Below are 26,609 nucleotides of genomic sequence, written 5' to 3'. Positions count from 1 at the left end.
CCACTCTGGGTTAGGCACCGGGCTAAGGAGCTCCGCTTTGGGGATTTCCTTGTCGCGGGTGGCAGACGCGGCACGGGCTCGGAAATACTGACCAAAGGTCGGTTCGGGACGGCGCGAGCGCTGGGCGGAAGGCCGCCTCCACCTCGCGCCCTCTCCCCAGCCGAGACTTGGCACCTACGGCCCCCCGCAGTCTTCTCCAGAACCTGAGGCGGGCGGGGGAAGGAAGCGAAAGCCATCGAGCAATTAGCTGGACGTCACACTCTCCGATCCGGAGTCAGGGAGAGGCAGCCCTATGAGCTAAACTCCCCCCCGAACCCGGAGATGAGACCGAGCTCGGGACTCCTGCTCCCCGAGCTCCTATTTCTGCTAGTGCTGCTGATTCTGCCAGGTTAGTCTGGAGCGGGTTCGTAGTCCGGAGCCTGGAGTCCCCGGAAGAGAATGCGCTAGGGAAGGGGACACTAGGGCCGCGGTGTTGAGTGCAGAACTGGGGCGCTGCAGGGTTCCCAAGGCAATTGGGACATGGGGAAGTTGCTTGGGATTGGGAACGGAGGCTGGAGACAGTGGGGTCCTGGTGGGATTATGGACGTTTTGGAGGGGTGCGGTGTGTGATGTGTGGGTTGAGGCTGCGGGTCAGACCCCCGAGGCCTAGGGGGAGAGGCTGCATGGGACAATGAGTTGGAGACTAAGTAGATTAAGTACTAGCGGTGGGAGATTCTTGGCCTGAGAACAGGTACGATCGCCTCTATCCCGTTCAGGAGATGGCAACGAAGGCAGCGTCGCTGGAAGCTGTCCCTGTGATGAAAGAATTTCTTTTAATAACCCAATACCCTTGCAAACCATGAATCGTTACCGAAGAAACCTGAGAGCCTACCGTGACTGTCGAACCCACATCTGGTAATCTCCCTCACCCAGCTGGCAGCGCCTAACTGTCCGTCCCTGCCAGTTGTCTCCAGGAATCCTCTCTGGTCAAACGCGAACCCCCTCGGGGTGAATCCTGCCCCATCTCCGAGTTCTGTTCCTTCTAATTCTCTGCACCATCTTTTTTCTGTTTCACTTCACTGGGGATTTCCAGTCTCCGCAGAAACAACTTTCTTTGGGTGACGTTATGTCTTTGGAATGAGGGAAGGTGGGGAAGGTGCTGCTGCTGAGACCAGGTTCTGTTTCTTGCAGGTTTGAGCTAATTAGACAGAACGTATGTGGGAGCATCAAAGACCCAAGGGTTCGTGAATTAATGAGCTGCTTTGATCGCGGAGGTGAGAACTTTGCCTTTCCTCCTCAACTTTGGGCATGGCAGCTTTCCACCTTATAAATTCCTTCGCCTCTGCCTTTAAGCCGAGACACTACATCCTTGAAGCTTCTGATTCTGGCCAAAGTACTTTCGCTTAAGTCCACACCTACCAAACATCATTTATCAGCTCCTTCATGATTTTTTTTTTTTTGCCAATTCTACCTCATGTGATATTTTGTACTTAATGTTTTTCTTGAAATCACTATCATATAAAACGTTTTCATATTTAAAATAATCACTGTTGTATTTTCCTTGAAATCACTTGAAGGCACTATTTTCATTTTCCAATATTTAATTATGAAAATTTAGACATATATAAAAATTTAAAGAATTGTACAATGAACAATGATATGTTCACCTAGACTGCAATATTTGATTTATATATACCTATATCTCACATATAAAGCAAATATTTACCATATGTGATATTCACAATATTGAGATTACATCATTTTACTGTATTAGCTTATTGCATATCCTTCTCTATCATTAACCCATCTTATTTTTTAAAAATTTTGTTCTACATTTTTATTGGTGCATTATAGTTGTACATAATGGTGGGGGATTTGTTGTTACATATTCATACATGTACATAATATAATAATATAATTTGGCCAGTTTCACTGCCCAGTGTTTCCCCTTGCCCTTCCCTTCTCCATCCCCCTGGTCCCTTTCTTCTGTTGTACTGATCTTCCTTTGATTTTTATAAGACCCCCCCCCCTTCATTCCCTTTTTCCTCTTCCACGTATGACAGAAAACATGGCCCTTGACCTTTTTAGTTTGGTTTGTTTTGCTTAACATAATGTTCTCAAGTCTTCCATCCATTTTCCTACAATTTCATTTTTCTTTAGATCCATCTTATTTTTTGATGCCTGCCTGCCTGCCTTTCTCTCTCTATTTCTTTCTTGAACCCAGGGGCACTTCCTCATTTTTCTTTAGATCCATCTTATTTTTTGATGGATTTCTTCTCTCTGTCTCTCTCTTTTTCTGGTACTGGGGATTGAACCCAGGGCACTACCACTGAGCTACATCCCCAGTCCTTTTTATTTTTTATTTTGGGACAGGGTCTCCCTAAGTTGCTGAGAGTCTTGCTAAATTGCTGAGTTTGATCTTGAACTTGTGATCCTGCCTCAATTTGTGTCTCACAGCGGCTGACTTTGTGATGCACTTCAACCTAAGTTGTAGGCATGGTTATATTTCATCCCAAAATGTTTAAGCTTGTATATTATTAAGTAGAGTTCAAAATTTCACTGCTGTTTTTTGGGGGTATATTTTGCATATAGAAGTGAATAAATCATAAATGTACACAAGTTGGTTTTGCAAAAAAAAGTTATTTAACAATTTATCCTAAAAAATGTTACCTGTGAAGTCACTATATATTTTTATTTATTTATTTTGGTACCACAGATTGAACCTAGGGGTGCTTAACCACTGAGCCACATCCCCAGCCCTTTTAAAAATATTTTATTTAGAGACAGGGTCTCAATGAGTTGCTAAATGCCTCCTAAATTGCTGAGGCTGGCTTTGAAATCATGATCCTCCTGCCTAAGCCTCCTGAATTGCTGGGATTATAGGTGTGCACCACTGCACCTGACTGAAGTCACATATTTGATGTGCTGATTGTATTTTGCTCTTGAAATAAATACACAACTATTTAAATACAAAATGTTCTTTGATGTCCTACCTAAAATTGTGAAGTATAATCCTTCAGGCTACATAGACCTGTTATTTCTTTAATCCTCCCAGCTACCCTGGCCCTTGGTACTACAATTATACTCATTTGACAGATGAAAGAAGTTAGTCCCAGAGAGTTTAGAGATGAGGGGCAAGGTCAAACAGCTGTTTTGTGGCACAGCTCAGTGTACAACCCAAGCCTCCTGATTCTCCAGTTCAGAACATTCACTTGTCTCAGTTGTTCTATCTTGGGGTTTGCGAACTTCCTTGTCCCCTGCCTTTCCCAGCTGTTGCTGTCTCCCTCCCTCTCTTGGCCTTCAGTTGTCCCCTTGATGTTGTCCTTGACCTACTATCCTTCCCTTTGTTGAGGCTTGGGACACCATACCCCAAACCATGGCCCCTTAACAATTGAGAAACTGCCAAAGCAAGCTCACTCTGACCTTCCACCATCTTTCTGTGTTCCCTAAAGGAATTCTATGGGGAATTCCTACCTCATCTGAAAATAAGTCATAATATTCTCCTTCCATAGGGGTCCTGCCCTATACTGGGAGGCCAAGAAGAATTGGAATAGGCAAGCTTTGCTAGTCTCCTCCAACCCCATTTATCACCACTAGATCATACCCTTTTTGTACATACTTCTACATAACTGTCCATTCTTCATTCAATCTAAGGACAAAAATATTTTTTCCTGAATCTGGGTCTTCTTTCTGAAGGCTCCCATGCCCTGTAAAACTGATTAAATACATTTGTTATGCTTTTCTCTTGTTAATATCTAATTTCTTTGGGGGATACATTGGGGTTAAACTCAGGAGTGCTCTCTCATTGAGATACATCCCCAGTTCTTTTAATTTTTTATGTTGAGACATGGTCTCCCTAAGTCTCTGAGGGTTGCTAAATTGCTGATGCTGGTCTCAAATTTGTAATCCTCCTTCCTCAGCCTCCTGTGTTGCTGGGATGGCAGGTGTATGCCATCACACCCAGCTTTAATCTTTTTTTTTTTTTTTTGGTTTTTATAGGGGTGTCAGCCATGATTTGGGGGATGAATGAGGAAATTTACCACTTTTTCTTTCCTGTACCTCTGTCTGCTTTTCACCTATTCCCTGATATCCCTGCTCCTCACTTCTTTCCTCTTCAGAGTGTGGATATGAACATTGGAAGAGTCGGGTCAACCAGGAGCACTTACTTTTTCCCAGCATTCCAATTCCTGAGCCCACAGAGTTGGCACCTCCAGATACGAGCACTCCTACCCAGATGTACCTGCCACCTACTCAGCAGTCTACCCAGCAATTCAAGTTTCCATCAGGAGTGCTGCCTTTGGACAAAGAGTTCACTCACCTAAAGGAAACCACCACTTTCACTGTGGGTTATAATCTGGGAATTGGGTTTAAGGATGGAGAGAAACAGAAGCAGAAGGAAGAAATGGAAGGCACTGCAATTAACAAATCAGTCATGGTGGCAGTGCTGTCCCTCCTGGCCATTGTCTTCGTTCTCACTGGAGTCCTCCTTTATGTGTTGTGCAAGAGGAGGAGGGAACAGTCTCTGCAGTGCTCTCCAGGTAAACTGGGCTTGTGAATCCCTCCCCCAGGGATCCAGGATTCCTTCCTGGCAGGACTCTTGCCCCTGGTAGTTCTCAGGTAGCTAGAAACCTGACCCTGGCACACAAATATTAACATTTCCTGTGCTACAGAACACAGGAAGAGTCAGCCAGAGACTATGGAGTAGAGAGGGAGGGAAGTCACCATGGGCCCAGGGACCAATACTTGGACTTTAAAGTCAGGCAATGCTTGGAGCAACATCAAGGAGATGGCAGCTGGACTAGGCTAGTGGGAAATGAACTTGTGGAAAAGGGTGAGGACCATTCAATAAATTCACAAATCCTCTATTGAGTACTTACTATATACCAGGCCCTAGATGTCTTAGAGTCTGACTCCCCAGTTCAAATTATTATCCACTTCTCCAACTCCCTTTGATCTCAGAGCTCATCTCTATTTCTTTATCCTTTTCAGGTTTGCATTATACACCTGTGGCAACAGTCTTCAATGCCTAAGCCAAGAAATGAAGCTTGTGTGGTCTGGGGTTGTAGCTCAGTGGTAAAGTACCTCCCTAGCCTGTGTGAGGCTCTGGGTTTAATCCTCAGCACATAAAAATACATAAAATGAAAGTATGTGTCCATCTACAACTTGTGAGCCTAAAGTTGGTTTGTTTTTATATTTTATTAATTAATACAACTTCTGACACATATAAGGTACTATATTCAATGTTTAATATGACTAACCAATCAATGAACTTTCTTAGCCTCCTACCCTCATACTGGGGACTGAACCCAGGGCTTCAAACATGCTAGGCAAGTGCTCTACCACTGAGCTACATCCCCAGCATTTTTTTATTTTTGAGTCAGGGACTCTGTAAATTGGCTGGCCTCGAACTTGGATCCTCCTGCCTCAGCCTCTGAGCAACTTGGACTAGAGGCATGTTGTTCCCTGCCCCCCCCCCTTTTGGGGGGGGATTGAACCTAGGGGTGCTTAACCAATGAGCCACATTCCCTGTCCTTTTAAACTTTACATACAGACAGGGCCTTGCTAAATTGCTGACACTGGCTTTGAACTTGTGATCCTCCTGTCTCAGCCTTCTAAACTGCTGGGATTACAGGTGTGCGCCATTGTACCAGGCAAAATTTGTCCCCCTTAAAAAAAATCAATATTATAAAATCTGGGTGCTGAGGATGTACCTCAGTGGTAGAGTGCTTGCTTAGCATGTGTGAGTCCTTGGTTTAAATCCCTATCTATGCCAAAAAAAATCTAAAAGAAAATAAAATCTGCCTTTTATCCTACATAATGATAGCTTAGACAAAATCTATATGTGTTTCTTAACTATTAAAAATTATTTTTAGCATATTATAATGATGTGCCACATCAATGTTTATAGTAGCTCAATTCACAGTAGCTAAGCTCTGGAACCAACCTAGGTACCCTTCAACAGATAAATGGACAAAAAATAAAAGTATTGTGATACACACACACACACACACACACAAGAATATTATTCAGCCATAAAGACTGAAATGTTTGCTGGCAAATGGATGAATCTAGAAATGATCATGCTAAATGAAATAAGCCAATTCCGAAAAACCAAAAGCTGAATGTTGTCTCTTATATATGGATGCTAATACACAATAAGGGGCATGGGGAGGGAAGAATAGAAGTAATTTGGATTAGACAAAGACAGTAGAATGAATCAGATATTACTTCCCTATGTTTTATATGAATACATGACCAGTGTAACTCCATATCATGTACAACTGAAAGAATGCATGTATAATATGTCAAAATAAATTCTATTGTCATATATAACTAAAAATAACAAATTTAAAAAGAAATATAAAAAAAATAAATAAATAAAAATTATTTTTAGGATCTGGGTGGTGGTGCACACCTATAATCCCAGTGACTTGGGAAGGTGAGACAGGAGGATCTTAAATTTGATGGCAGTCTGGACAACTAAACAAGACCCCGTCTCTAAATAAAATAAAAAGGACTGGGGAGATAGCTCAGTGGTAGAATATTCCTGGGTCAATCCCTAGCACTGAAAATTTTTTTTTTTTTTTTTAGAATTGTTGACTCTTTTCTCTATAGACATTTGCTTTAGGCCCTTGCCCCTTACCGTGACACCTGTCTTCAGTTTTGCTGCTGATGGTTCCTCCTAGTCACAAGTATCCTGCACACTATACCAGTGGTTCCTCTCCAACCCCACACCAAAGGTCTGGGCTCTCCCACTTTCCATCCTCAGTGGCTTTGTGCTGATGCAGTTCAGGCCAGGTTTACTTCTTCAATCCCTCACATCACTCAAATATACCCCAATTAAGAATCTGATTTCCTTTAAAAAATTGTTATTGCTTTTATTAATAAAATCCTTAGTTCTTGTTTAGTATCTTCCAATGAGGAAGAACATATCTTCATTAGGCTGTTTTTGGGAGCCTGGGGCAGGGGCATGATGGACATGAGGAAATGGATTGGGCAACTGAATGTCCATCTCCTGAACTTGCTAAATCCAAAGCAGGAACACCCTGCTGGAGGAGTCAAGCCACAGCTGTGGGTAAGATGGGGTTTTAGTTTCTCCATTTCCAACTTCTGGTCCTTGTCTTAAGTCTTCTTTGACCAGCAGGGCATGTATGTTTCAGTTCCTGCTTCCCATCCTGCATGCTTCTAAGTTCTGACCCAAAGTGCAGGTCATAATCTCCCTCCACACTCTGGATCCACTCCTTGGCTTAGTTCTCCAGCATCTGCTCACAGGTTCGGGCCACATCACTGAGCTTGAGACGGGCATAGTCTACTCGCTTCAGAGCCATTTGACAGTCTTTCCTTGAAGAGTAGCTGGAGCCCTCATGGGGCTGCCCAGTGGCCACCTACAGGACAGATAAGACTGATCAGTGAAGCCCTACCTCCCTTACCTAACCCCCAACCAAGTATCAGGTTTCTTGTCTCATTTCTTTCCTGAGTTTGGTCTGCTAAGCAGCCTGGTAGGTGGGTGACAAATCACTTAACTTCTGTTAAGTTCATCCGTGAAATGGTGGTGAAAATAACTACTTTTTAGAGTTGTCGTATTATAAGATAATAATGAATGCCTGGCACACATAAACGTTAGGAAATGGTGATAGCGGTCATAAGGAACCCCCTTAATTCTTTTCTCTTAGAGGAGGAAACAAGTCCTGGAAAGAAGGTGTTAACTCGCCAGTTTGGGAGGCCTGATTTTGCCCAGCTAATGCTCTACTAGAGGATCCCTACGGCTAAGGCTAAGGCGGAGAAGGGGTAGGTGCACAACACATCCCAGACATACTTACCTGGGTGAGGTAGCGGATCTGAGCCGACAGCTCCGCCTCCACGTGCTGCACCGAAGCGGTGAAGGCTGCCGCCTGCCGGTCTAGAAGCCGCTCATTGGTTTTTTCCTTGGACAGTTCCAGGATCACCGTCCCTGTCGGGGCGGGGAGAGGGCGGGGCTCACTGGAATGGGTGAGGCTAATAGGAGACTGGCACTATAGCCCCGCCCTAAGGACGTTCCCACCCTATTTACCGCGCAGGCGCTTAGAATCCCACCCCACCACGCGCCGATGCTCCGGTCGGCGCATGTGTGCGCAGCTCCGGTTAGCTTTTGGCTCTCTGCCTTTTGCTCGTCGCGTTCCGAACCTGCATTCTGGAGGATGGCGCCGATTTCCCGTTCGATGTCTTCCAGGGCGCGTAATCGCTCGTTCGCCAGGCTGTAGGTAGCCATCGTGCCTCTGGGAAACCTCCACGGGATTCCGTCCTTCTGCTTAGTGCAACGCTTAGGGCTCGGAAGTGGCTGTCGGCTTGCGCCTGCGTAGAGGGAACTCTGTAGCGAACACTACAATTCCCAGGATTCCCAGCGCGCACTCGGTCCACCTGGGAACTAGTGTCACTCTCAGGGCGTCCAGCGTCTGGCCGCGTCTGCGCCTTCACCGCGGACCACCTGTGTAAGGGGTAATGTTGAAATAGGTCCTGGTCTGAGAACATTCAGACCTGTCCACCTTCATGCCACTGTTTTGCTGGGCATACTTAGTTGTAAAATAAGAATAGCCGTCTCCTGGGTGCTAGGTGATTGGATTTCTAGGGTATTCCTTCAGACTGGATGGCCATGGGCCCTTTGTCTGCCAACCACGCCCGAGGAAAACTTGACTTGGTGAGTGTTACATTATTCTCCCCAGGGCTTTTCTCTGACTGTGAGTCCAGCCGCAATACAGACTATTGAAGTATTTATTCTCTGTTGCGGGCACCTTCCAGCTTTTTTCTTTTTGCTTTTCTGGTTACCTATGTTGTAGGATCAGGGGAGTTAAAGAAGAATGAGGCGGACTCTCATGTGACAGTTGGATAGATGTTTTGTTAGAGATATGCCCAGGGTGTATCACAAGGAGTCCAAGAGGAAATGCTGCTTGAACTGAATCCCGAAGGGCTAACTAGATGAGAAGTGGGAGTGGAAAAGGGAAACACCGTAGGCAAAAGCATGTGAAAAGGCCTAGCACATTTGAAATCCAGCAAGGGGTTTGAGTGGAGTGTGGTGGTGGTTAGGTGTGACATTGGGGAGACAGGATCCGGGAGCCAGGTTAGGAAAAGACTTGTAAGCTAAGTAATTTGGACTTTATTCTGAAAACATATGGGGACCTTTGAAGGAATTTTAGTAAGTGTTTTATGACCAGATTTACCTTTTTTGGAAAGATCATTCTCTACAGCTTGCAGAAGATCATCAAGAATGAAACTAAGGTGGTAATTACCAGTAATTTCAGGGACTATGGAGGCTGAGGCAGGAGGATTGCAAGTTTGAGGCTAGCCTGAGTAACTTAGACTCTTGTCTCAAGATAAAAAATTTTTAAAAAGGCTGGAGATGTAGTTCAATGGTAGATCACCCTTGGGTTCTATCTCCTGTACTGGGGAAGGGGGAGGGATCCAGTGACTGCATTTTTTCCCATGACTCAGCACACTTAATTTTTTTCCTCATAAAATAGTTGGGTATGGATAATTCAGTGCTCCACAAATCATACAGGACCAAGGCTTTCAGTGTACCTGGGCCATCTTTAGGGTCTTATCCTCAAAAGTGTGGTCTTCAGTCCAGCCTCATTGACATAACCTAGAAACTTGTTAGAAATACAGAATCTCAATCCCCAACCCAGACCTGCTGAATCAACTTTGTGGGGTTTTTTTGGGTGTGTGTGCGTGCATGCGCGCGTTTGGTGCCAGGGATTGAACCCAGGGGCACCTAACCACTGAGCCACATCCTCAGCCCTTTTTTATATTTTATTTAGATACAGGGTCTTGCTGAGTTGCATAGGGCCTTGCTGAGTTGCATAGGGCCTTGCTGAGTTGCTGAGGGCAGCTTTGAACTTATGATCCTCCTGCCTCAGCCTCCTGAGCTGCTGGTATTGCAGGCCTGTTTCACTGCACCTAGCCAGTGTTTCTTTTATGATCCCCTGGTGATTTGTACGCGTAGAAAATTTGAGAAATACACTCTAGAGCATGTGTTGTTTGCATTGTCAAAATAGTTGTTTCCATTCCTGGGTTGCAGCTGGCAGAAGCCGGGAGAGAAAATGCAGAGGAGGCTCACCTGTCTCAGGGAAGTAACTCATATCACTGCTACTCACATCCATTGAAGAAAACTTAGTCAGATGGTCTCTGAGGTTCAGGGAAATCAGTTCTTACCTAGGTGGCCAGCAATTGTTCCATTGATATGAAATAATAGATTTTTAGAGAATAGACTCACAAAGTCAAATTCTCAATTACACAGGCAGAATAAAGGCATTTTGATATGCACAAGCTCTCAAAATTTTTCTCCTATATGCATCCTTTCTCAGGAAATTATTATTTTTTAAAAAAATTATTTTTTAGTTGTAGTTGGACACAACACCTTTATTTATTTTTATAGGGTGCTGAGGATTGAACCCAGGGCCCTGCACGTGCTATGTGAGTGCTCTACCACTGAGCCACAACCCCAATCCCTCTCAGGAAGTTATTAGAGTTAAACCAGAAGGGGAAGATCTAGGATCCAGGAAGTAAGCCTTAATTCTTGAGAGGTAAATGGGAACCCCTGGGCTCAGGAAGGCAGCTATGCTCACCACTATACCACCAACACAAGGGCTACAGCCCAGGCAATTCCAGGACAGCAGGTGGAAAGAACAGCTAGTTCATCAGAAGGATCCTGGAGAGATTGCTTCAAGGAGATGAAAGAGATGAATTTTGGAATTGTTCAAAATGTAGACTTTTTTTGGAAGTGTATACTGCTGAATTAGTGATAAATTCTGATAATAAGCAAATTTCAAAATGTCAGTTATTTAGGGGAAATAGTTGCATAAGAACAGAAAGGTAATCATAATATACCACATGACTCAACCATAAATAACCTTTGCATAGCCATAATTAAATATAGAATATTGGTCTGATCCAAACTGAGGATATAATTCCCTTGAGAGAATTGGAGTTGGGGCAAGATGAAAGTTGTTCCCTGGTGATTGGGTTCAGTCTTTATCTTCTATGGTGGGAAGCCATAAATGCTTAAAAAAAAAAAATCAAGAAGTCAAAAGTATTTGGAGATGTGGAGATAAATGTCAACAGAAACATCTAAAGATAGTGAAAGTAGTTGTCTCTGAGGACAACTCAGAGACAAGCTGGGCATGGTAGTGCATACCTGTAATCCCAGGGACTAGGTAGGTTGAGGTAGGAGAATTACAAGTTCAAAGCTGCCCACAGCAACTTAGTGAGTCCCCAAGCAACTTAGCAAGACCCTGTCTCTAAAACATTAAAAAAGGACTGGGGATGTGGCTCAGTGGTTAAGCACCCCTGGATTCAATCCCAGGTACAAAAAAAAAAATAAGTTTAAAAAAAAATGAGAGAGAAAATAGAGATGTACTTTACTGTGAAAAAGAGCTAAGCGTGGAGGAGTTTGTTTTCTTCCCTCCCTCCTTTCTCTTTCTCCTTTCTTCTTCCCTTCAGTGGAAAGAATTGTGTGGGTTTATTTACTGTGAAGGAAGAGCTAGTAAAGGGGGTTGAAGAGAAGGGTTGGTTCAATGAATTAAGGTCTCTGAGGAGGAGGGAAGTGAGAGCTGTGAGCACAGGTGGAATGATTAGCTTTGAACCAAAAAAGCATCTTAACCTTGGTGGTGTAGGAGAGTTGGTGTAGATGTCAGTGTTTGTAGAGTGGGAAGTTGAAGTCATTCATCCTCACTGCCTAATGTCTGTGAAAAGCAGAAATCCTTATAAGGAAGGTAGAGAATAGTTGGATGGGAGCAGGAGAGGGAGGTGACCAGGGACAAGGAGAAGGGACAAAGGGTATCAGGTATCAAGATCTCAGCTTAGATTAGAGACCATAAATTTATAGTGGCCCTAAATTTATACCTGGGGCCTAGCATAGTGTTGGCACCTAGGAGGTATTCAAAAATATTTGTTGAATGATAAGTGTGGTTATATGATTTCTCTCCAGTTAGTGCCTATCAGCTCCCTGTTAGTGCAAAGAGGCAGGAGATAGTGGGACAGATTCAAGGGTGGGGTTTGAAAGCAGAATTGTGAAAGGAGAAGAAATTGAGTATGCTGATAAGATAGTGGTTGATCTAATGATCTTGAATGTAGGCTGGAAAGAAGAGGAAGTGTCGAGTTGTGAGAAAGCAGAAGGAACCATGAGCTTTCGTAATAAAAAACTAAAAGAGCCAATAAATTTGTCAAAGTAAGTACATTCTACTGTCATAACTAAAAAGAAGAAAAAAAATTTAAAAAGCCATTAAAAAGTGATTATAGCTGACTGTCTTAAAAATTTGTGTATTAAAAATACTAGAAGCAGGGCTGGGAATATAGTTCATTTGGTAGCGTGCTTGCCTTGCAAAGCCCTGGGTTCAATCCCCAGCACCACCAAAAACAACAACAAAATACTAGAAGCAGTGGCACACATCTGTAATCTCAGTGACTTGGAAGGCTGAGGCAAGAGAATGGAAGATTCAAAACCAGCCTCAGCTGCTTAGCAAGGCCCTAAGCAATTTAGTGAAACCCTGCCTCAAAATACACAATAAAAAGGGCTGAGGATGTGGCTCAGTGGTTAAGCACCCCTGGGTTCAATTTCTGGAATGAATGAATGAGTAAAACTAGAAGCAAAATGTTTGGAATTAGATAATGGTGAAGAATGCACAACATAGTGAATGTATTAACTATCATTGAATTCTGCATTTTAAGATAAAAAACTAGATACAAATGCAAAAGATATAAAAAACTGGGGAAAATATTTGCAAAGTATACTACAAATAGCTGATTTCTTCATGAAGAGCTTTTGTCATTAAGAAGAAAAATCAGTGCAGTAAGTTGGGTTCATCCTCACTCATAATCAAAGAAATGTAAGTGAAAACTCCAGTAATATTATATTTTACTTGCTAGATTGACAGTAATAAAAAAAAAAGCTCACCCTCTGTGACCTGGCAATTCTACTTTTAAGAATTTGTCCTATAGGCACTCTTAGCATAGGCAAAATAACATATCTATAAGCTGGCTGTAGTGATGCACACCTGTAATCCCTGCTACTCAGACACCTGAGACCGGATGATCATAACTTTGAGGCCAGCCTGGGGAACTTAGAAACTTGAGACCTTGTCTCAAAATAAAGGACTGGGGATGTAACTCAGTGGGAAGTGCTTGCCTACCATGACTGAGGCCATGAGTTCAATCCCCAGTACCACAAGCAAAACAAAAACCACAAATCAACAAGGGCAGTTATTTTAATACTGTTTGAGTTGGCAAAATAGTGGTCATTCAGCATGTCCACTAATAGGTAACTGGTAAAAATAAATGATATCTAAACAATGAGGAAATCATTCTTTAAAAGAATGAGGTGGATCTATATGTATTGTGGAAGGAATGCTATTTTAGATACACTATTAAGTAAAAAGGTATAGAAGAGTTCATAATATGCTAGTCTTTGTGTATTATATAAGCTAATGAATACATAAACCCACATGTGTGACTGAATATGAAGTATATCTTTGGAAGGATAATCAAGGACTAGCAATAGTGGTTGTCTCTAGGAAAAAGAAACGGAAGGATGGGAAATGGGCAGGAGGGAGCCTTCTTTTCATTGTTTACTGTTAAATAATGTTTGACTTTTTAAAAACCATACTGCATGTATTACTTCCTAAAAAGCATTAAAAACATAAAAAGCTTTAAAAAACCTCATGTTCTCAAAGTGTGTTAACTATACATATGGATTCTTCTTGGGGGCTCCTGGCTCTGAATCCAAGGTGGTAGAGCCAGATTCTGAATTGTTATTGTGCCTCCAAAGGGTTCTTATTCACTCGAAGCTTTTGGAGATCCATGGACTTGGAGGTCAAGGAGCAGGGTCATGGCAGTCAGAGGGAAGCTTGATCCTGTGGTGGGGTAAGCAAGGTATGACATTTTGGCAGCACTTAAAGCCTGTGGATAAATAATGATTTAACTCTACACGTATAAACTTTGACATAGACTAAGAGCCCATAGACTTGTCCCCATGTTGCTGAAAGCTCCATCCTTGTCCCCATTGCCAATGAGGACACAGTTTTTTTTTTTTTTTTAAAGAGAGAGTGAGAGAGAATTTTTTTTTTTAATATCTATTTTTTAGTTTTCGGCGGACACAACATCTTTGTTTGTATGTGGTGCTGAGAATCAAACCCAGGCCGCACGCATGCCAGGCGAGCGCGCTACCACTTGAGCCTCATCCCCAGCCCCAGAGGACACGGTTTTGAGAAAAAGGAAAAAGATGGTTTATGGCTTTGCTAGTAAAGGAGAAACACAAGGGACTCCTGTCCCAAAGATTCTGCCCATCTGCAGGAACTGGGGGTTTTATAGAAGTAATTCAGAGAAAATGAGATTAGGGAAGAGAGATCAGGGAAGAAAAGTTTAAGGAAAAGAATATCAGAGAAAAGAAGATCAGGGAGGAGTTTAGGGAAAACTGAGGAAAAAGAAAAAAAAAACCACTTGTTTCAAAGCCACAAGGGATATAGTTAAAGCATCAAGTGAACCTGTTATACCCATTGCCTTTGACTGGTTGTTCCAGTCCAGGGTCTCTTTAAGTCCCCAAAAGGCACTCTGTTTCTTTCAGTCTTCACTTGGGGTTGCCATCTCTGTGTGGTCTCCTTACCTTTGCTTAAAAGTCACTTCCTCCAGGGAAATCATCCCCAAACCCCAGATATATCAGACTCCCTGTCATGTGTTTCACAGTTCCTGTGCTTATCCTTGGGACACAGATACTGTAATAGATGGGGAATGACTTAATATTTGTTTTTCCTACTGCTATGTCCCTATATCATGCCTGGCACATACAAATTAAATCAAGATGAGTTTATGAGCTGGGCGTGATGGCACACGCCTGTAATCCCAATAGTTCAGGAGGCTGAGGCAGGAAGATCATGGGTTCAAAGCCAGCCTGAGCAATTTAGCAAGGCCCTAAACAATTTAGTGAGACCCTCAAGGGCACCCCTGGGTTCAATCTCCAGTACTCCCCCACCAAAACTAAAGAGTTTATGGAATGAATGAAGGAGCTATAGGAGATAAAGGTCAATTACAGGTGTGGCAGTGGGTGATGGTGAGAAATGTTCTGGAGTGTTGCTTATTTCCTCAGCCTAGCCTGGAGCTTAGGCCAAGCCTCAGGGAATCTCTAATGCATATCCCAGGCATCACAGGAACAGCACTAGGATGTATCTTTAGGCCCACAGCTGCATGACTTTCTTGGCTGATCAAAGCTTCAGCTTCTGTGTTAGAAAGACGTCACTCATGTGGCTTCTGTCTGGTGAAGTGTGCAGATGTGGTTCCACTGAGCCCCAGGAGCGGACTACTTGAGTAACCATAAGAAGTGGGAATGAAACCAGCTGGGTCACAATGCTGTCCTATGTCATCAGGCATAACAGGGAAGAGCCCACCCTGCTCAGCTCCTGGGAGGATCTAGTCTGTGGGGAAGTTAATTATTATTTCCCCTGTAAATGACAGTTTACTTTGTGGCCTTATTAAACTTGAGTGTGGAGTGACCAAATCAAGTTTCAGTGTTTACTTTGGAACACAGGAACACACAATCATTCAATAAACATTTATTGATAGCCTGGTGTCAGGTGCCCTGAGGGTACAGAAAGGAATTGTGGATACGCACACTATGCACTGAACACTACAGGGAAAACACACACACACTCATGCCTATTAAAAGGTTTATTTTCTTGTTTATGCTCAGAAACAAAGAAACAGCTTTGCCTCTGCAGGGTCTTATCTTGGAGGAATGGGAGGCAGAGAGTGACTGGAGGGGGCAGGTGTGTTGGTGTGAAGTTGAATATGGGAGTTCTTCCCCTTTCCCTACTCTCACTCCTTGTTTTCATTGTCCCCCTCCAAAAAATTCATGTATGAACACAGCTTGCCACCCACTGGGCAACTGGGGAAGCAGAGCTGTAGTCAAAAGATTAATGCCCACTTTAAACAAGTGATGGGTCCAGTGCGTATCTGGGGTAAAGGGGGAGTGAGAAAAGGGGTTGGTTGAGGAAACTGCTGGATGGAGGGGAAGGAAAAGAAGCAGGGACACCCCCCGCCTCCATAGCGGAGATCTTGGTCTTGTCCCTACCTCTCCCAGCACCATCCACTCCCTTCTTCCAGCCCCCCTTCCTAGCAGAATTGGTCATCATAATCGTCGTCCTTCATCCCCTTCAGCCGAAGTCGGGCAAAGTCCTCAAACACAATGTCGTCATCTGTGGCATAGCTTGGTGGTAGAGAGGGATGAGGTGAAGGCTTGTGACCCTTCTTTGTCTCCCCCTCTGCTCCCTACCCCCTCCCAGGGGCAGAGGTGTTTAAACAACAATGGAACCAGAAGGGATGGAAAAGGACAGAAATATGGAGTCTTACAAGGCTGAGTCATCCAATATTCAACCACCCTCTTACCCCGCAAGGAAAACAAATAACCCCAGGAGGTATAAGGGTAGATTTGGATATTATGGGAATCTGCAAAGAAGGTCAAAGTAAAGGTATAGCTCTAGGTTTCTTACTTGGTATCAAATTCAATGAGGTTAGTATCCACAGGGACATCTGTTTCGGGAGCAGCTGAGGGGAGAAGAGAGAGTGGGTGGGTGGGCAGGTGCTGGAAGGATCAAGGTTTCTCCACTGGCCTTGCTGGGGGTGCAGGGTGGGCAGAGTGCTCACCTGACTGAGGTCTGGGCAGGGTGATGTGGTCATGGGGCTTGGGGTGCATAAGAACAAAAGGCAGCTCCACAGAGACATCCCTGGGAGAAAGAGGATGTATGAAGAGGACAACAATGATGTGGAACCAGAGAGAACCACTGTGACCCCTACCAGGTTCTGCCATACTCACCCGCCTCGAGATACTACCAGCTTCACCTTGACCCTGTAGGACACCAGGATTCCCAGCACCTCCTTGTTGGCACCCTCCTTCACTCTGTAATTGTGGGGAGATATTGGATCAGGTGGCCCATTCACTGCCTTGTCACCTCACACAACCCTGTGGCTTCCATCAGGATTCTGAGCTGGACTACAAAGTCACACTATACCCCGGGACTCCAGCAGCACTGGCAAAGGACATCGCGGCATTCCCCTGCTCAGAACCCTCCTGGGCCCTCATCCCTGGCAACAAAAGCTCAGTCTTTCTAACCCGAGAACCTTACAGATTCTGTTCGCCTCAACCTACTCCTCTCCTTTTGGTTCTTTCTCACTATGCTGGCCTCCAGGCCTCCTGTGTGCAGTGTGCACTGTGTGCCCAGTTGGGGTTTGATCCAGCCCTTTGTGAAGCTCTGGACCAATGGGGCTGCTCCTGCCCAAGGGCACAGGGCACTTAACAATTCCTTATATACACTGGGCCTGTCCCATCTCTGAGTCTTAGGGCTTATAGCTCTCTCTGCCTGGAGCACACTTGGTCTGCATATTCACAACACCTCCTTCCTTAAAATGCACCTCTGGCTACCCTATTTAAAATCATGCAGACCTGCCCCTCTCTAGATTTCCAGTCTGTGCTTGCTTTTTCTCCTTAACTCTTGTCCCTTAACATGCCATGTATATTTTACCCTTTATCTGATCATCTGTTCTCTCCTAGGGGAAAAAAAAAAATTGTTTTTGGTCTCCTGTTCACTGATACCTTCCTGGTACCTAGGACAGAGCCTGACACACAACCAGCCCTGTCTCTTGCCCCATAGGCACTCAGCCCCGCCTCACATGGTGCTGGAAGCCAGGTTGGTGTCCTCATGCTTGAGCTTCCCATCCAGGGCAAGACCACGCTTCTCTCGGTTGTCACTGAGCAGTGGGGTTATGGTGTACACCTTACAGAACGTGGAACTGGGAGATACCTGGTCACTTGGGGTAGAAACAAAGGGACAAGAATCTTGGAGAGGCTAGGCTGGGTGATGGGGCAGCCTACCTCTTTTTGTCCCTTTAGGCACACGTTACATAGGGTAGGTTTTGGCTCAGTCTGTTCAAGAAAATGAACAGCTCAGAGCCACCTTACTGTGTAGAGAACAACCTTAGGAGTGAGATGGTTCAGGAAATAAATTCTGCCCTTCACCTCATATTCCCCTGGGCCTACTCCTCTCTAAGATTGGGACCCGCAGGCCTGTTGTGATACTTACTCTTGTTCAAGTTGAGCCACGGGGCACTTGTACTGGGCAGTGCTGAAGAGGCAGATGTCGGCATATTGTCTCACTGTGGGGTGGGGGTGGAACAGCTCTGGATGGAGCTTAGACGTACCACTGCGCCACCATTCCAGACCATGTGGGGTGGGCCCCAAACCCCAGCACACCCCTACCTACTATCCCTAACACAGGGCCCTCCCTGCAGCAAATACCGAGGTCTAGATAACATTCTCTAAATTCATTGTGCCCTGGCAGGTCTCCCACACTGGGATATGACCTGGACTGAAATCTTAACAGAAGTCACTTATGCAGGGACTCCCTCCCCCAAGATACCCTTCCAACCCTGTCTCCTACCAGAGACTCTGATCTTCTTGACGGTCTTGGTGGAGTTGTTGGTGACGTGGACATTGACACTGAGGGGCTCCCCGTGGTAGTATAGCTTTTGAAGGGGGGGGGGGCAGGCGTTACATGAATTGCACCTGTTTTTCACTGGTCCCGTTCTCGGTGTGCCCCCTCCCCTGAGCCCTAGCCCATAGCAACTCCACACCCAGCAGAGGCAACTGCTTGTGGCTTCATCCCTGCCCCCAGGGTCAGTTTTGCCTTGGCACTTGCATCACTCTCTAGCATCCCACCTCCTTGTCCAAAGAAGCCTCAAGGTGCAGGGACCGATCAGACATGAGGAAGTGGCGTGTGGTTTCAGCTGAAGGCTGTGGGCCTGGTTTCTCTGGGGCAAACTGTACCTTTCGGATCACCAGTCGCACAGAGTTCCTTGGGTTGGGGGGGGAGGAAAAGGGATCAATCTCTAGACTCCCAAATCTCCCTCCCACCTCCCACAGGGCCTGGGGCTACAGGAAGTGGGGAAGGAATAGTTAAACCACAGAGGAGGTTGCTTCCCTCACCTTTTGTGGCTTTTCTCTTCTAGTGATTTGGCACAGAAGGCGCGAATCTCAAAGTCTACCCCGCAGGCCTTGGGAGGGGGGAGGAAAGGCCACATCTTACCCAAGACTCCTGTGCTCATCTCCACCACTCCCCTTCCTTCCTCCGTGTTTCTTGTCTTGGGCAGGGACTCTTGCCCCATTGCCGTGAGGAGTGCAGGGATTATCTCCCCCGCTGCCTCCAAGCCTGCAGAGGCTCATTTATGGTAGTATATGGGCAACCCCTGTACCCATGTGCATGCAGGTCAAGAGCAGGAGGCAGTGTCACATGTGCAGTGAACACACACACACACACTCTCACACACACACGTCTATGGTGTGGGGGACATCTCCCTATCCACCCTTGCAGTTTCACTTTCTGCTCAGTTATGCTCTGGGTCTTGCTCAACTTTGTTTTGCCCACGTGTCCTCAGAGCCATTCCTTCCATACCTTCCCTGTGTCCTCTGGTCCTGGCTGCAGTGTGACCGAGCAGGGTAGATTCTGGGGTATCTGTAGCAGAGGAAAGGGGAAACTTCAGTGCCTCCAGAAAGCCTCATGTCTTTACCCCAATCTCAATTTAAGAGGCTGGACAAAGGGCACCTGGGGATAAGAAAGAGGCCCCAGGGAGGAGGCCTATACTAAGGTTTCCTGGGGCTCCAGGAAGTGGGGAATGGTTAAACCATAGAAGTTGCTTCCTTAAAGGGCGGTGAATCTAGGGCACCTGCCTCACTTGTTTCTTCTAGATCTGCTTAAAATAGATGCCTCACCCCTTTTGCCCCACCATGATCCCAGACCCCTTGCCCAGCAGAGTTGAGGGCATTCTCACTGTGAAAAAAAAGGGGTGGGCATGCTGGCCCAGCTTCCTCAGCAGCCGGTCCTGCAGGCGGGTGGGGGGCCGGGGAGGGTTGGGCATTGGGGGGAAGGCCTGGTAGGTGGCGATGAACAGGTCTTTGCGGAAGGACAAGCCCAGCACATCCAGGTCTTCGCGGCCATAGCGGAAGGCGCAGGTGAGGGTCACAAACACTGGTAAGGGAGGGCAAGGTGGGGTGGTCAGGAGAACCCCTTTCCCCAACGCCTCCCAGTACCTAAGCAGCCATAGCTTCTTTTTTGGTAGCATAAGAATTCCTTCTGCCTCAGCCCTCTATCTCTCTGTGGCACCTTCCAATGCCAGTCCATCTCATTCTCTCCTCCCCACCTCCCCTCAGGCCCCTTGGATTTGGGGCTGGTACCTTTGCGGTCTTTCAAGTAGTCAGGATCTACAAGCACCACACCGTCTAGGAAAAGGACACAGGTTTATTTCTTGAAGGGACTTCTTCCCCATTCCCGGGCTTAGGAATCTCCTCCCCTTTGGGGGAGTAAGCTGTCCCCTTCTGGACAAACTTACCTACAGGGTCCACTTTGTCCAAGTGATCTACAAAGTCCCGCTTGCCCAAGTACACGGTGAGCTGAGGATGTCAAGGAGTCACAGGAGGATTGGGGAGGATGGTGACAAGGCATCAAAGCCCTCAAAAGTGGCTGCCCTGCCCCAGGCCCAGGCTGGGCTATCAAGGAGTTTCTCCCAGTAGTTTAGGAAGGTGAGGGTGGTGGGTTTCCCAAACTATCGAACCAAACTTCTTAGGCTTTTTAGCTGCTCTTTTATCTCTCTTCTCATTTCTGTTCACCAGTCAGGTGTATGTGTTTGGGAGAGGATAGCCCAATCAGCGGGTCAGAGAACAGTGCTAGTGATTTGGCACAGAAGGCTCACCTCTCAAGGTGCTCTGGGATAAACAGGCCATAGCCTGGGGGGTTGTTAACTTTTCCCAGCCCCAGGCTCAATGAGTTGGCTCCTAAAGGGTTACAGGAACTGGGCTTGCTTCTGGCTCTTTTTCTTTAGTGTTGCTATAAGGCCTTGGGCCTGTCCACACCCAGCCCTGTGGCTGGCTTAGGCTGAGCAGCCTCTGAAGCAAGGGGCTTCAAGAGGCAAAGGAAGTCAGCTCTTAGCTGTCACAGGAAGTGGGGAGCTAGTGTTGGGGATTGTCTAGGGGCAGGCTGGGCTTTGGTAGGGCCCAGGGAGGGTCAAAGGATAAGTACTTTGGGTGACTCACCTTGCAGTTAGGGCTCGACTTCTTGAAGACCCTAACAAAACAGAAAGGGAAACCCCACTGCCTCCCTCAGACTCAGCAGGGACCCCCATGCCAGGACTTTATCCCTCCCCAGCCTGAGAAGCAGAGCTTACCCTTAACCCTGGCTGGAGACTTTGCCCAGCTCTACCCCTCCCACTTTATGATAAGTCCCTTACATTTCTCACATGGCAGCCCCCTGAAGCTCGTTACCAGGGCAAATGCTCCTTCTCTTGTCCTTGGTCAACCCTCACTAGTCCCCTTCCATCCACAGTGATGGCCACTGGTTGCCCCAGGAACCATCCAGACTCTTCCCAGAGTACCTGCCCCAGAGGGGACCTGAATGGGCAAGCTGCAGCAGTGTCCTGAGTCAGAACTAACCATTTTTCCATTTGCCCTCTAGCTCCAATGATAGTTGGGGTACATGGAAGAGCAATGGCTCTGGACTTTGTCCCTCAAATGGTTTCTACCACAGGAGCTATTTTCTATTAACCACCAACTGTCCCCATCTCTGATCTCAGCAGCTTAAAAAGTCTATTCATCTTTCAAAGCTTAGCTCACATAACACCTCTTTTAGGATGCAGACCCAGCTTAGACCTCAGCCCACTCCTTTTTTGTGAATCCTATCACACCTTGTTCATATTTTACTTGCATGACAAGTGACAGCACACAAGGGAATTTAGCTGTGTACCATCTTTCTGTCTCCTTACACTGTGAGTTCCAAAGCCTTGTTCATTTAGGCATCCCTAGTTTAGTAACAGCCATATGATGAAATTCATGATGCTAGCTAACATTTACTGGGTGAATACTCCATGCCTAGCACTGTTCCAAATGTGTTATTTAATGCTCTTAATCCAATGATGAAAGTCCTAATATTTTTATTTTACAGGTGAAGAAATTGGGGTACGGAGAGATCAAGAATTTTGTCTAAGGTCACAGAATGTAAATGGTGAGCCTCCACAAACTGAGGCAACTTGGCTCCAAGTCCCTGCTTTTAATCACCAAACTGTTTCACTATGCTTTGTAACTAGCATCAATAATTTGTCATCAGCAGCAATCCCTCGGAAGGGTCCCCAGATAATAGAAATTGAAATTCTGCCACCACAAGTTTCTGTTATAACTTCCTTGTCCCTTTTTCCTGAAGCCAAGCTGTCCAAAGGTCATATGGCAAAGGGTATGGAGCATCCCAGATACCCCCAATCATAAAGGAGTGTAAACATGGACACAGTGGCAGCTAGAATAAGGACCCTACCTTATTTTCCAACTTGCTATGGCATCATCCAGACTCTCCCTGCCCTCAGCTTCTGGTTTTCCTCTTTGTCCCAGTGTTTCCTCCTACTAGGAGCCCTGGCAAAGGGCTGCAACAGCCACAGTCAGTTGGCCAACTGGAATGTGGCTCTGGGTCAATAGTTCTGGAGCAACTACAGGACACTTGCCTTTTGGATCTTATCCCAGCCACCTCTTGCCATGCTAGGGAGCAGAGCATGCACATAGTAAAGCTGGTCAAGGAAGCAGAGTATGGGAATGACCAGGGAGGTGTCTGGAGTCAGGGGGAGGGTAGCTGAAGCAGATGCCCCTTTGCACTTCCTGCTATTCTCTTCATTTCCTATGGCCCAGAATTTGATGAGGGTGGAGGGAATCATGCCAAGTCAGCAGTCCACTTTGGTCCACCCGTCCCCCTCCATGAACCACACAACGGAAATCAGGGGGCCTCCCTCAAGTCTGTGACTTCCCCTTTCTGTGGGGTATTTAACCCCTAACCCAGGATGTCAGTCTTCCCTCTGATTATCTCTATCGGACACTGGTCCTCTTGATGCTCAGAAACCTGAATTCTCATACTATATGGGTGAGAGGAGTGGTGGGATTTATATGATGTTTTGCAGAACTAGTGACCAAGCTCCCATTCCTGATCCCCTCTGCTTTGAGGCATACAACCCCAACCTTTTTTTCTTTTGCTCCTACTCCCCTGGGACTAAGGCATGCACCCTCTGCCCCCTTGGGGTGTTGGTCACAACAGGAAGTGGATTTTGCTAGAGACCAAAAAAAAAAAAAAAACGAGAACTCGGGGTGTCAGTGGAAGGAAGGAGCCTCAATTGCACAGAAAACATCCGGGGAGTGGATGCTGTGCCCAGGGCTGATATTCCCCCATCCCCAGAAGAGGGATTCGGCCTAATCTCATAGAGGGTCTCTAAGCACTCTGCTCCCTCAATATGAAGCTGTTGCTCCTAGCAACATGGGGAAAGGCAGAAGTTTGGAAGCAGAGCCACTGGGCCTTTGGGACAGGTGGGGGCAGCCCGACTGCCTGTGGGGTATCGGACAGGAGGCTTTCCATTGGTTAAGCCTGAGTCTAGGGAGGATCCCCTCCCAGCATCAGTCTCCTAGTACACAACCTCTTGGGGCCGGCCACCTGCTCCTTCTTCCTCCGCCCCTGCATCGCAGCCTGCACAGGAGAATCCATTGGTCGCACGACGACAGGCCTCGCTTTCTACAGGGGCCCAGACATGAGTCGCACACCGCCCCCCCCACCCCATTATCCTCGAGGACCTAGGCGTGCGGCCCCGGATGGCTGCCCCCTAGGGACCCAGGGGTCTGGCCCGAGATTTTTTCCCCGTTGTCCTTGTCTGGGGACCATACCGGCACTTACGGCGAGCCGCCACCGGCCGTGCCCCGCCGCGTGGCCCCACCTCCCTTACCTGGTCCCGGGTTTCTCCCCCATGGTGCGCGCGCCCGCCGCCCGCCGGGTTCGCGGCTTGCTCGCAGCCTTCTCGCCCGCTGCCAGGTCCCAGCTCCTCCCCGCGCCACTGCGCACGCGCGCCCACGGCTCTTTCTCCTCTTCCCCCTCCCCTCAGGTCCTGAGGAACTAGGGCCAGATGCGTCAGCCAGATCGCGCGCGCCGCAGCGCTGCCTGCCTTCTCAGACAGGGCCGCCCCTGGGTCCCGCCCCACGCCTCAGCCCTCAGCCTCCCTGGGGGAGCCTTCTTGCGCGCGCTGTTTTTACTCCCGCTCTTCCCGCCCATCTCTCCGCCCCCCCTCAATCCCTTAGAAACCGATTGGGCCCCTTTAAACCAAGGCACCAGCCTTCCCTGATACTAGAGCCCACTGATTGGCTCTTGGCAGCCGGAGCCCTGCAGGGGTGCCCTCCCCTTTGTTTGCTTTCTCAGTGGCTGTGGAGGCGACGCGGGTGGCAGGGGAGGTGGGATGAGCTCAAACACAGTCTGCGAAGGAGGACTGGGTAATGCACACGTGGGTGAGCGGTTCTTAGTTGCGTGATGCTTGCTTTAGTGAGTGCCTCTTACCCCAGAGCTTAAAGCCTTTGGCCCGCCTTCCCGTTTTATTGTGGTGTCTCAGCTCCCCCTGGTGTAAGTCTTCGACATACACGGTTCCTTTTTAAAATTTCTCCGACTTTCCACCTCCTCTACCAACCCATCCCAGCTAACATTCCACCCACTCATTCATCCATCGATACATCCATCCCTATTTTATGCTAGTTTCTATGGGGTACCCTGGCCCCTGTTTTCCTTGTATACTTGAGGACACACACAAACAGGTTTTATGATCCTATGAATGCTATAATAGAGGTATGACTCAGAAGACAAAACAACTAAAAGCGCTTGGCCAGCATGGGGGTGGAGAGAGTGAAGACTGTCCATAGGAAGGAAATTTGAAAGATGGGCAGATGTGGAGAAAGGGCATTCCAAAGAGGGAAAAAGTCAAGTCACATCCTCTTCTGAAGTGTTCACAGGGTTAGATGGCAGGAAAGAGAAAGGGGAAAGAGTGGAACACGTTGTTTGGTATAGTAGGTGGAGAAAGTGGACTGAGGTCTTTCCCTGGAAACTATTTATTTATTAATTATTATTATTGTTACTATTATTATTTTAGCAAGAGGAGTGACATGAAGAGATTTCTCTTTTTGGAAGATAATTCTGGGCAATCTGGAGGGTGGAAGGAGTTGGACAAGACTGCAGTACATAAACTAGTCAAAAGAAAATGATGGTTGGTAGAGTGGAAGAGAGAAGAGGGCCATACTGGAGTCATTTCTTGAGTGAGATTGGACTTGAGGGAGAATAAAGGATGACTTATGGAGATAAAGTATTTCTCCTTTTATCTCTTTTCCCATAATCTCCTCAAATGAACTAAAAAAATAAAAGGACAAATTGGTAGAAATGCCTTGCAATAATTTCCCATATCTACAAAGAATTTCTACAGAACGAAAATAGGTTAAGGACATGAAAGGTAATGAAGAAGAAATATAAATGTCTAGTAAACACCAAAAGTTATTCTATGAAAAGTTATTCTATTTCACTAATTAGATTTTTTCAACACCCAGATTGGCCTTTTATTTTTTTCTTTTTTTGTACTGGGGCATGAACCCAGAGGTAGTTTACCACTGAACTACACACCAGCCCTTTTTATTTTTATTTTAAGAGGGTCTCACTAAGTCACTTAGTCTGGCCTCAAACTTGGGATCCCTGTCTCAGTGCCTCCTGAATAGCTGAGAGTTCAGGTGAGCAACATCGCTCCTGGCATTTTTTCTTTTTCTTTTTTCTTTCTTTCTTTTTTTTTTTTTTTTGAGACAGAGTCTCTCTATGTTGCCAAAGCTGGTCTCAGACTCTTGAGCTCACCAGGCATGGTGGTGCATGCCTGCAATCCCAGCTATTGGTGAGGCTGAGGCGGGAGGATCATAAATTCAAGGCCAGCCTGGGCAACTTAATGAGACTCTCTCAAAAATGAAAAATAATGAAAAAGGGATGTAGCTCAGTGGAAAAGTGCCCTGAGTTCAATCCCAGTACTGCCAACAAACAAAACAATAACAACAGCAAAACAAAAACTCCTGGGCTCAAGATATCTCCTGAGAGACAGTATTTCATTGTCATTACTTTTGTTTTTTGTTTTGTGCAGTGCTGGAGATCCAAGGACCTACCAACTAAGCTACATCTTCAGCATCTTGATTGAAAGCCACAGAAGGGCTTTAAGGTGGAAGTGACAAAAGCTTATATACATGGGCGCCTGCTGCAGTGGTGCACACCTATAATCCCATCAGTTCCAGAGGCTGAGGCAGGAGGATCTCGAGTTCAAAGTCAGCCTCAGCAACTTAGCAAGGTGCTAAGCAACTTAGTGAGACTCTGTCTCAAAATTAAAAAAAATAAAAAGGACTGGGGATGTGGCTCAGTGGTTAAGCTCCCTGGGTTCAATCCCTAGTAGCAAATACAACATTCCCCCCCCCCCACACACACACACAAAGAACCACTAAAACCCCCAAAATCAAAATCCTCTGGTTATTGTGTGGAGAGACTAGGAAGCAAAAGGGAGGCAGAAAACAATGAATAAACCTTTGTAAGAGCTTATAAGAAGCCAGGTGAGGGAGAATGGTGAGTTAGACCAGAGTGACACCGGAGATGGAGAAATGAAAAAAATTAGCCCTCTTGAGTTAATGTATTTCAGAAGCAGAATATCAGGATTTGAAGAATTGGATAGAGGTCTAGCAGAAAAAAGGATGACTCTTGTATTTGAATCTAACC

At 46.3% G+C, this 26,609-nt stretch overlaps 3 protein-coding genes across 3 annotated transcripts; 1 reads left to right on the top strand and 2 right to left on the bottom strand.

Moving 5' to 3' along the window:
• Window positions 1-39: 39 nt before the first annotated feature.
• Cxcl16 (C-X-C motif chemokine ligand 16) lies at window positions 40-5,141 on the top strand. Its single transcript, XM_046425078.2, has 5 exons — window positions 40-388; window positions 756-894; window positions 1,171-1,253; window positions 4,098-4,517; window positions 4,969-5,141. The coding sequence occupies exons 1-5, from the start codon at window positions 322-324 to the stop codon at window positions 5,007-5,009; spliced, it is 750 nt and encodes a 249-aa protein (XP_046281034.1). The 5' UTR covers window positions 40-321; the 3' UTR covers window positions 5,010-5,141.
• A 1,690-nt stretch (window positions 5,142-6,831) lies between these two features.
• Med11 (mediator complex subunit 11) lies at window positions 6,832-8,316 on the bottom strand. Its single transcript, XM_046425020.2, has 3 exons — window positions 8,143-8,316; window positions 7,800-7,930; window positions 6,832-7,364 (listed from the first exon to the last, which is right to left on the bottom strand). The coding sequence occupies exons 1-3, from the start codon at window positions 8,225-8,227 to the stop codon at window positions 7,227-7,229; spliced, it is 354 nt and encodes a 117-aa protein (XP_046280976.1). The 5' UTR covers window positions 8,228-8,316; the 3' UTR covers window positions 6,832-7,226.
• A 7,335-nt stretch (window positions 8,317-15,651) lies between these two features.
• Arrb2 (arrestin beta 2) lies at window positions 15,652-23,904 on the bottom strand. Its single transcript, XM_046425055.2, has 15 exons — window positions 23,785-23,904; window positions 21,077-21,107; window positions 20,377-20,437; window positions 20,222-20,266; window positions 19,819-20,015; window positions 19,443-19,502; window positions 18,977-19,044; window positions 18,710-18,845; window positions 18,432-18,516; window positions 18,075-18,147; window positions 17,665-17,802; window positions 16,811-16,894; window positions 16,642-16,721; window positions 16,488-16,542; window positions 15,652-16,204 (listed from the first exon to the last, which is right to left on the bottom strand). Exons 1-15 carry the CDS (start codon window positions 23,805-23,807, stop codon window positions 16,111-16,113), a joined length of 1,230 nt encoding a protein of 409 aa, XP_046281011.1. The 5' UTR covers window positions 23,808-23,904; the 3' UTR covers window positions 15,652-16,110.
• Window positions 23,905-26,609: the final 2,705 nt, after the last annotated feature.

Source organism: Marmota monax, unplaced genomic scaffold, assembly GCF_021218885.2.
Source record: "Marmota monax isolate L192 unplaced genomic scaffold, Marmota_monax_Labrador192_F-V1.1 WCK01_AAM20220418_F8-fsc00218, whole genome shotgun sequence".
In the NCBI taxonomy this organism is placed as follows: Eukaryota; Metazoa; Chordata; class Mammalia; order Rodentia; family Sciuridae; genus Marmota; species Marmota monax.
This window is presented reverse-complemented; position numbering and strand designations above follow the sequence as displayed.

What these genes read in the sequence shown, in the direction of transcription:
- Cxcl16 (XM_046425078.2), top strand. Translation starts at nt 322, where the DNA reads ATGAGACCGAGCTCGGGACTCCTGCTCCCCGAGCTCCTATTTCTGCTA. An exon ending in GAGCTGCTTTGATCGCGGAG is followed by an intron (nt 1,254 to 4,097) that starts GTGAGAACTTTG and finishes TTTCCTCTTCAG; the next exon opens with AGTGTGGATATGAACATTGG. An exon ending in GTCTCTGCAGTGCTCTCCAG is followed by an intron (nt 4,518 to 4,968) that starts GTAAACTGGGCT and finishes TATCCTTTTCAG; the next exon opens with GTTTGCATTATACACCTGTG.
- Med11 (XM_046425020.2), bottom strand. Translation starts at nt 8,227, where the DNA reads ATGGCTACCTACAGCCTGGCGAACGAGCGATTACGCGCCCTGGAAGAC. An exon ending in CGCCATCCTCCAGAATGCAG is followed by an intron (nt 7,931 to 8,142) that starts GTTCGGAACGCG and finishes CCGCCCCGACAG; the next exon opens with GGACGGTGATCCTGGAACTG. An exon ending in AGATCCGCTACCTCACCCAG is followed by an intron (nt 7,365 to 7,799) that starts GTAAGTATGTCT and finishes TCTGTCCTGTAG; the next exon opens with GTGGCCACTGGGCAGCCCCA.
- Arrb2 (XM_046425055.2), bottom strand. Translation starts at nt 23,807, where the DNA reads ATGGGGGAGAAACCCGGGACCAG. An exon ending in GAAGAGAAAAGCCACAAAAG is followed by an intron (nt 18,846 to 18,976) that starts GTGAGGGAAGCA and finishes CCCCAACCCAAG; the next exon opens with GAACTCTGTGCGACTGGTGA. An exon ending in CTCATTGAATTTGATACCAA is followed by an intron (nt 16,205 to 16,487) that starts GTAAGAAACCTA and finishes TCTACCACCAAG; the next exon opens with CTATGCCACAGATGACGACA.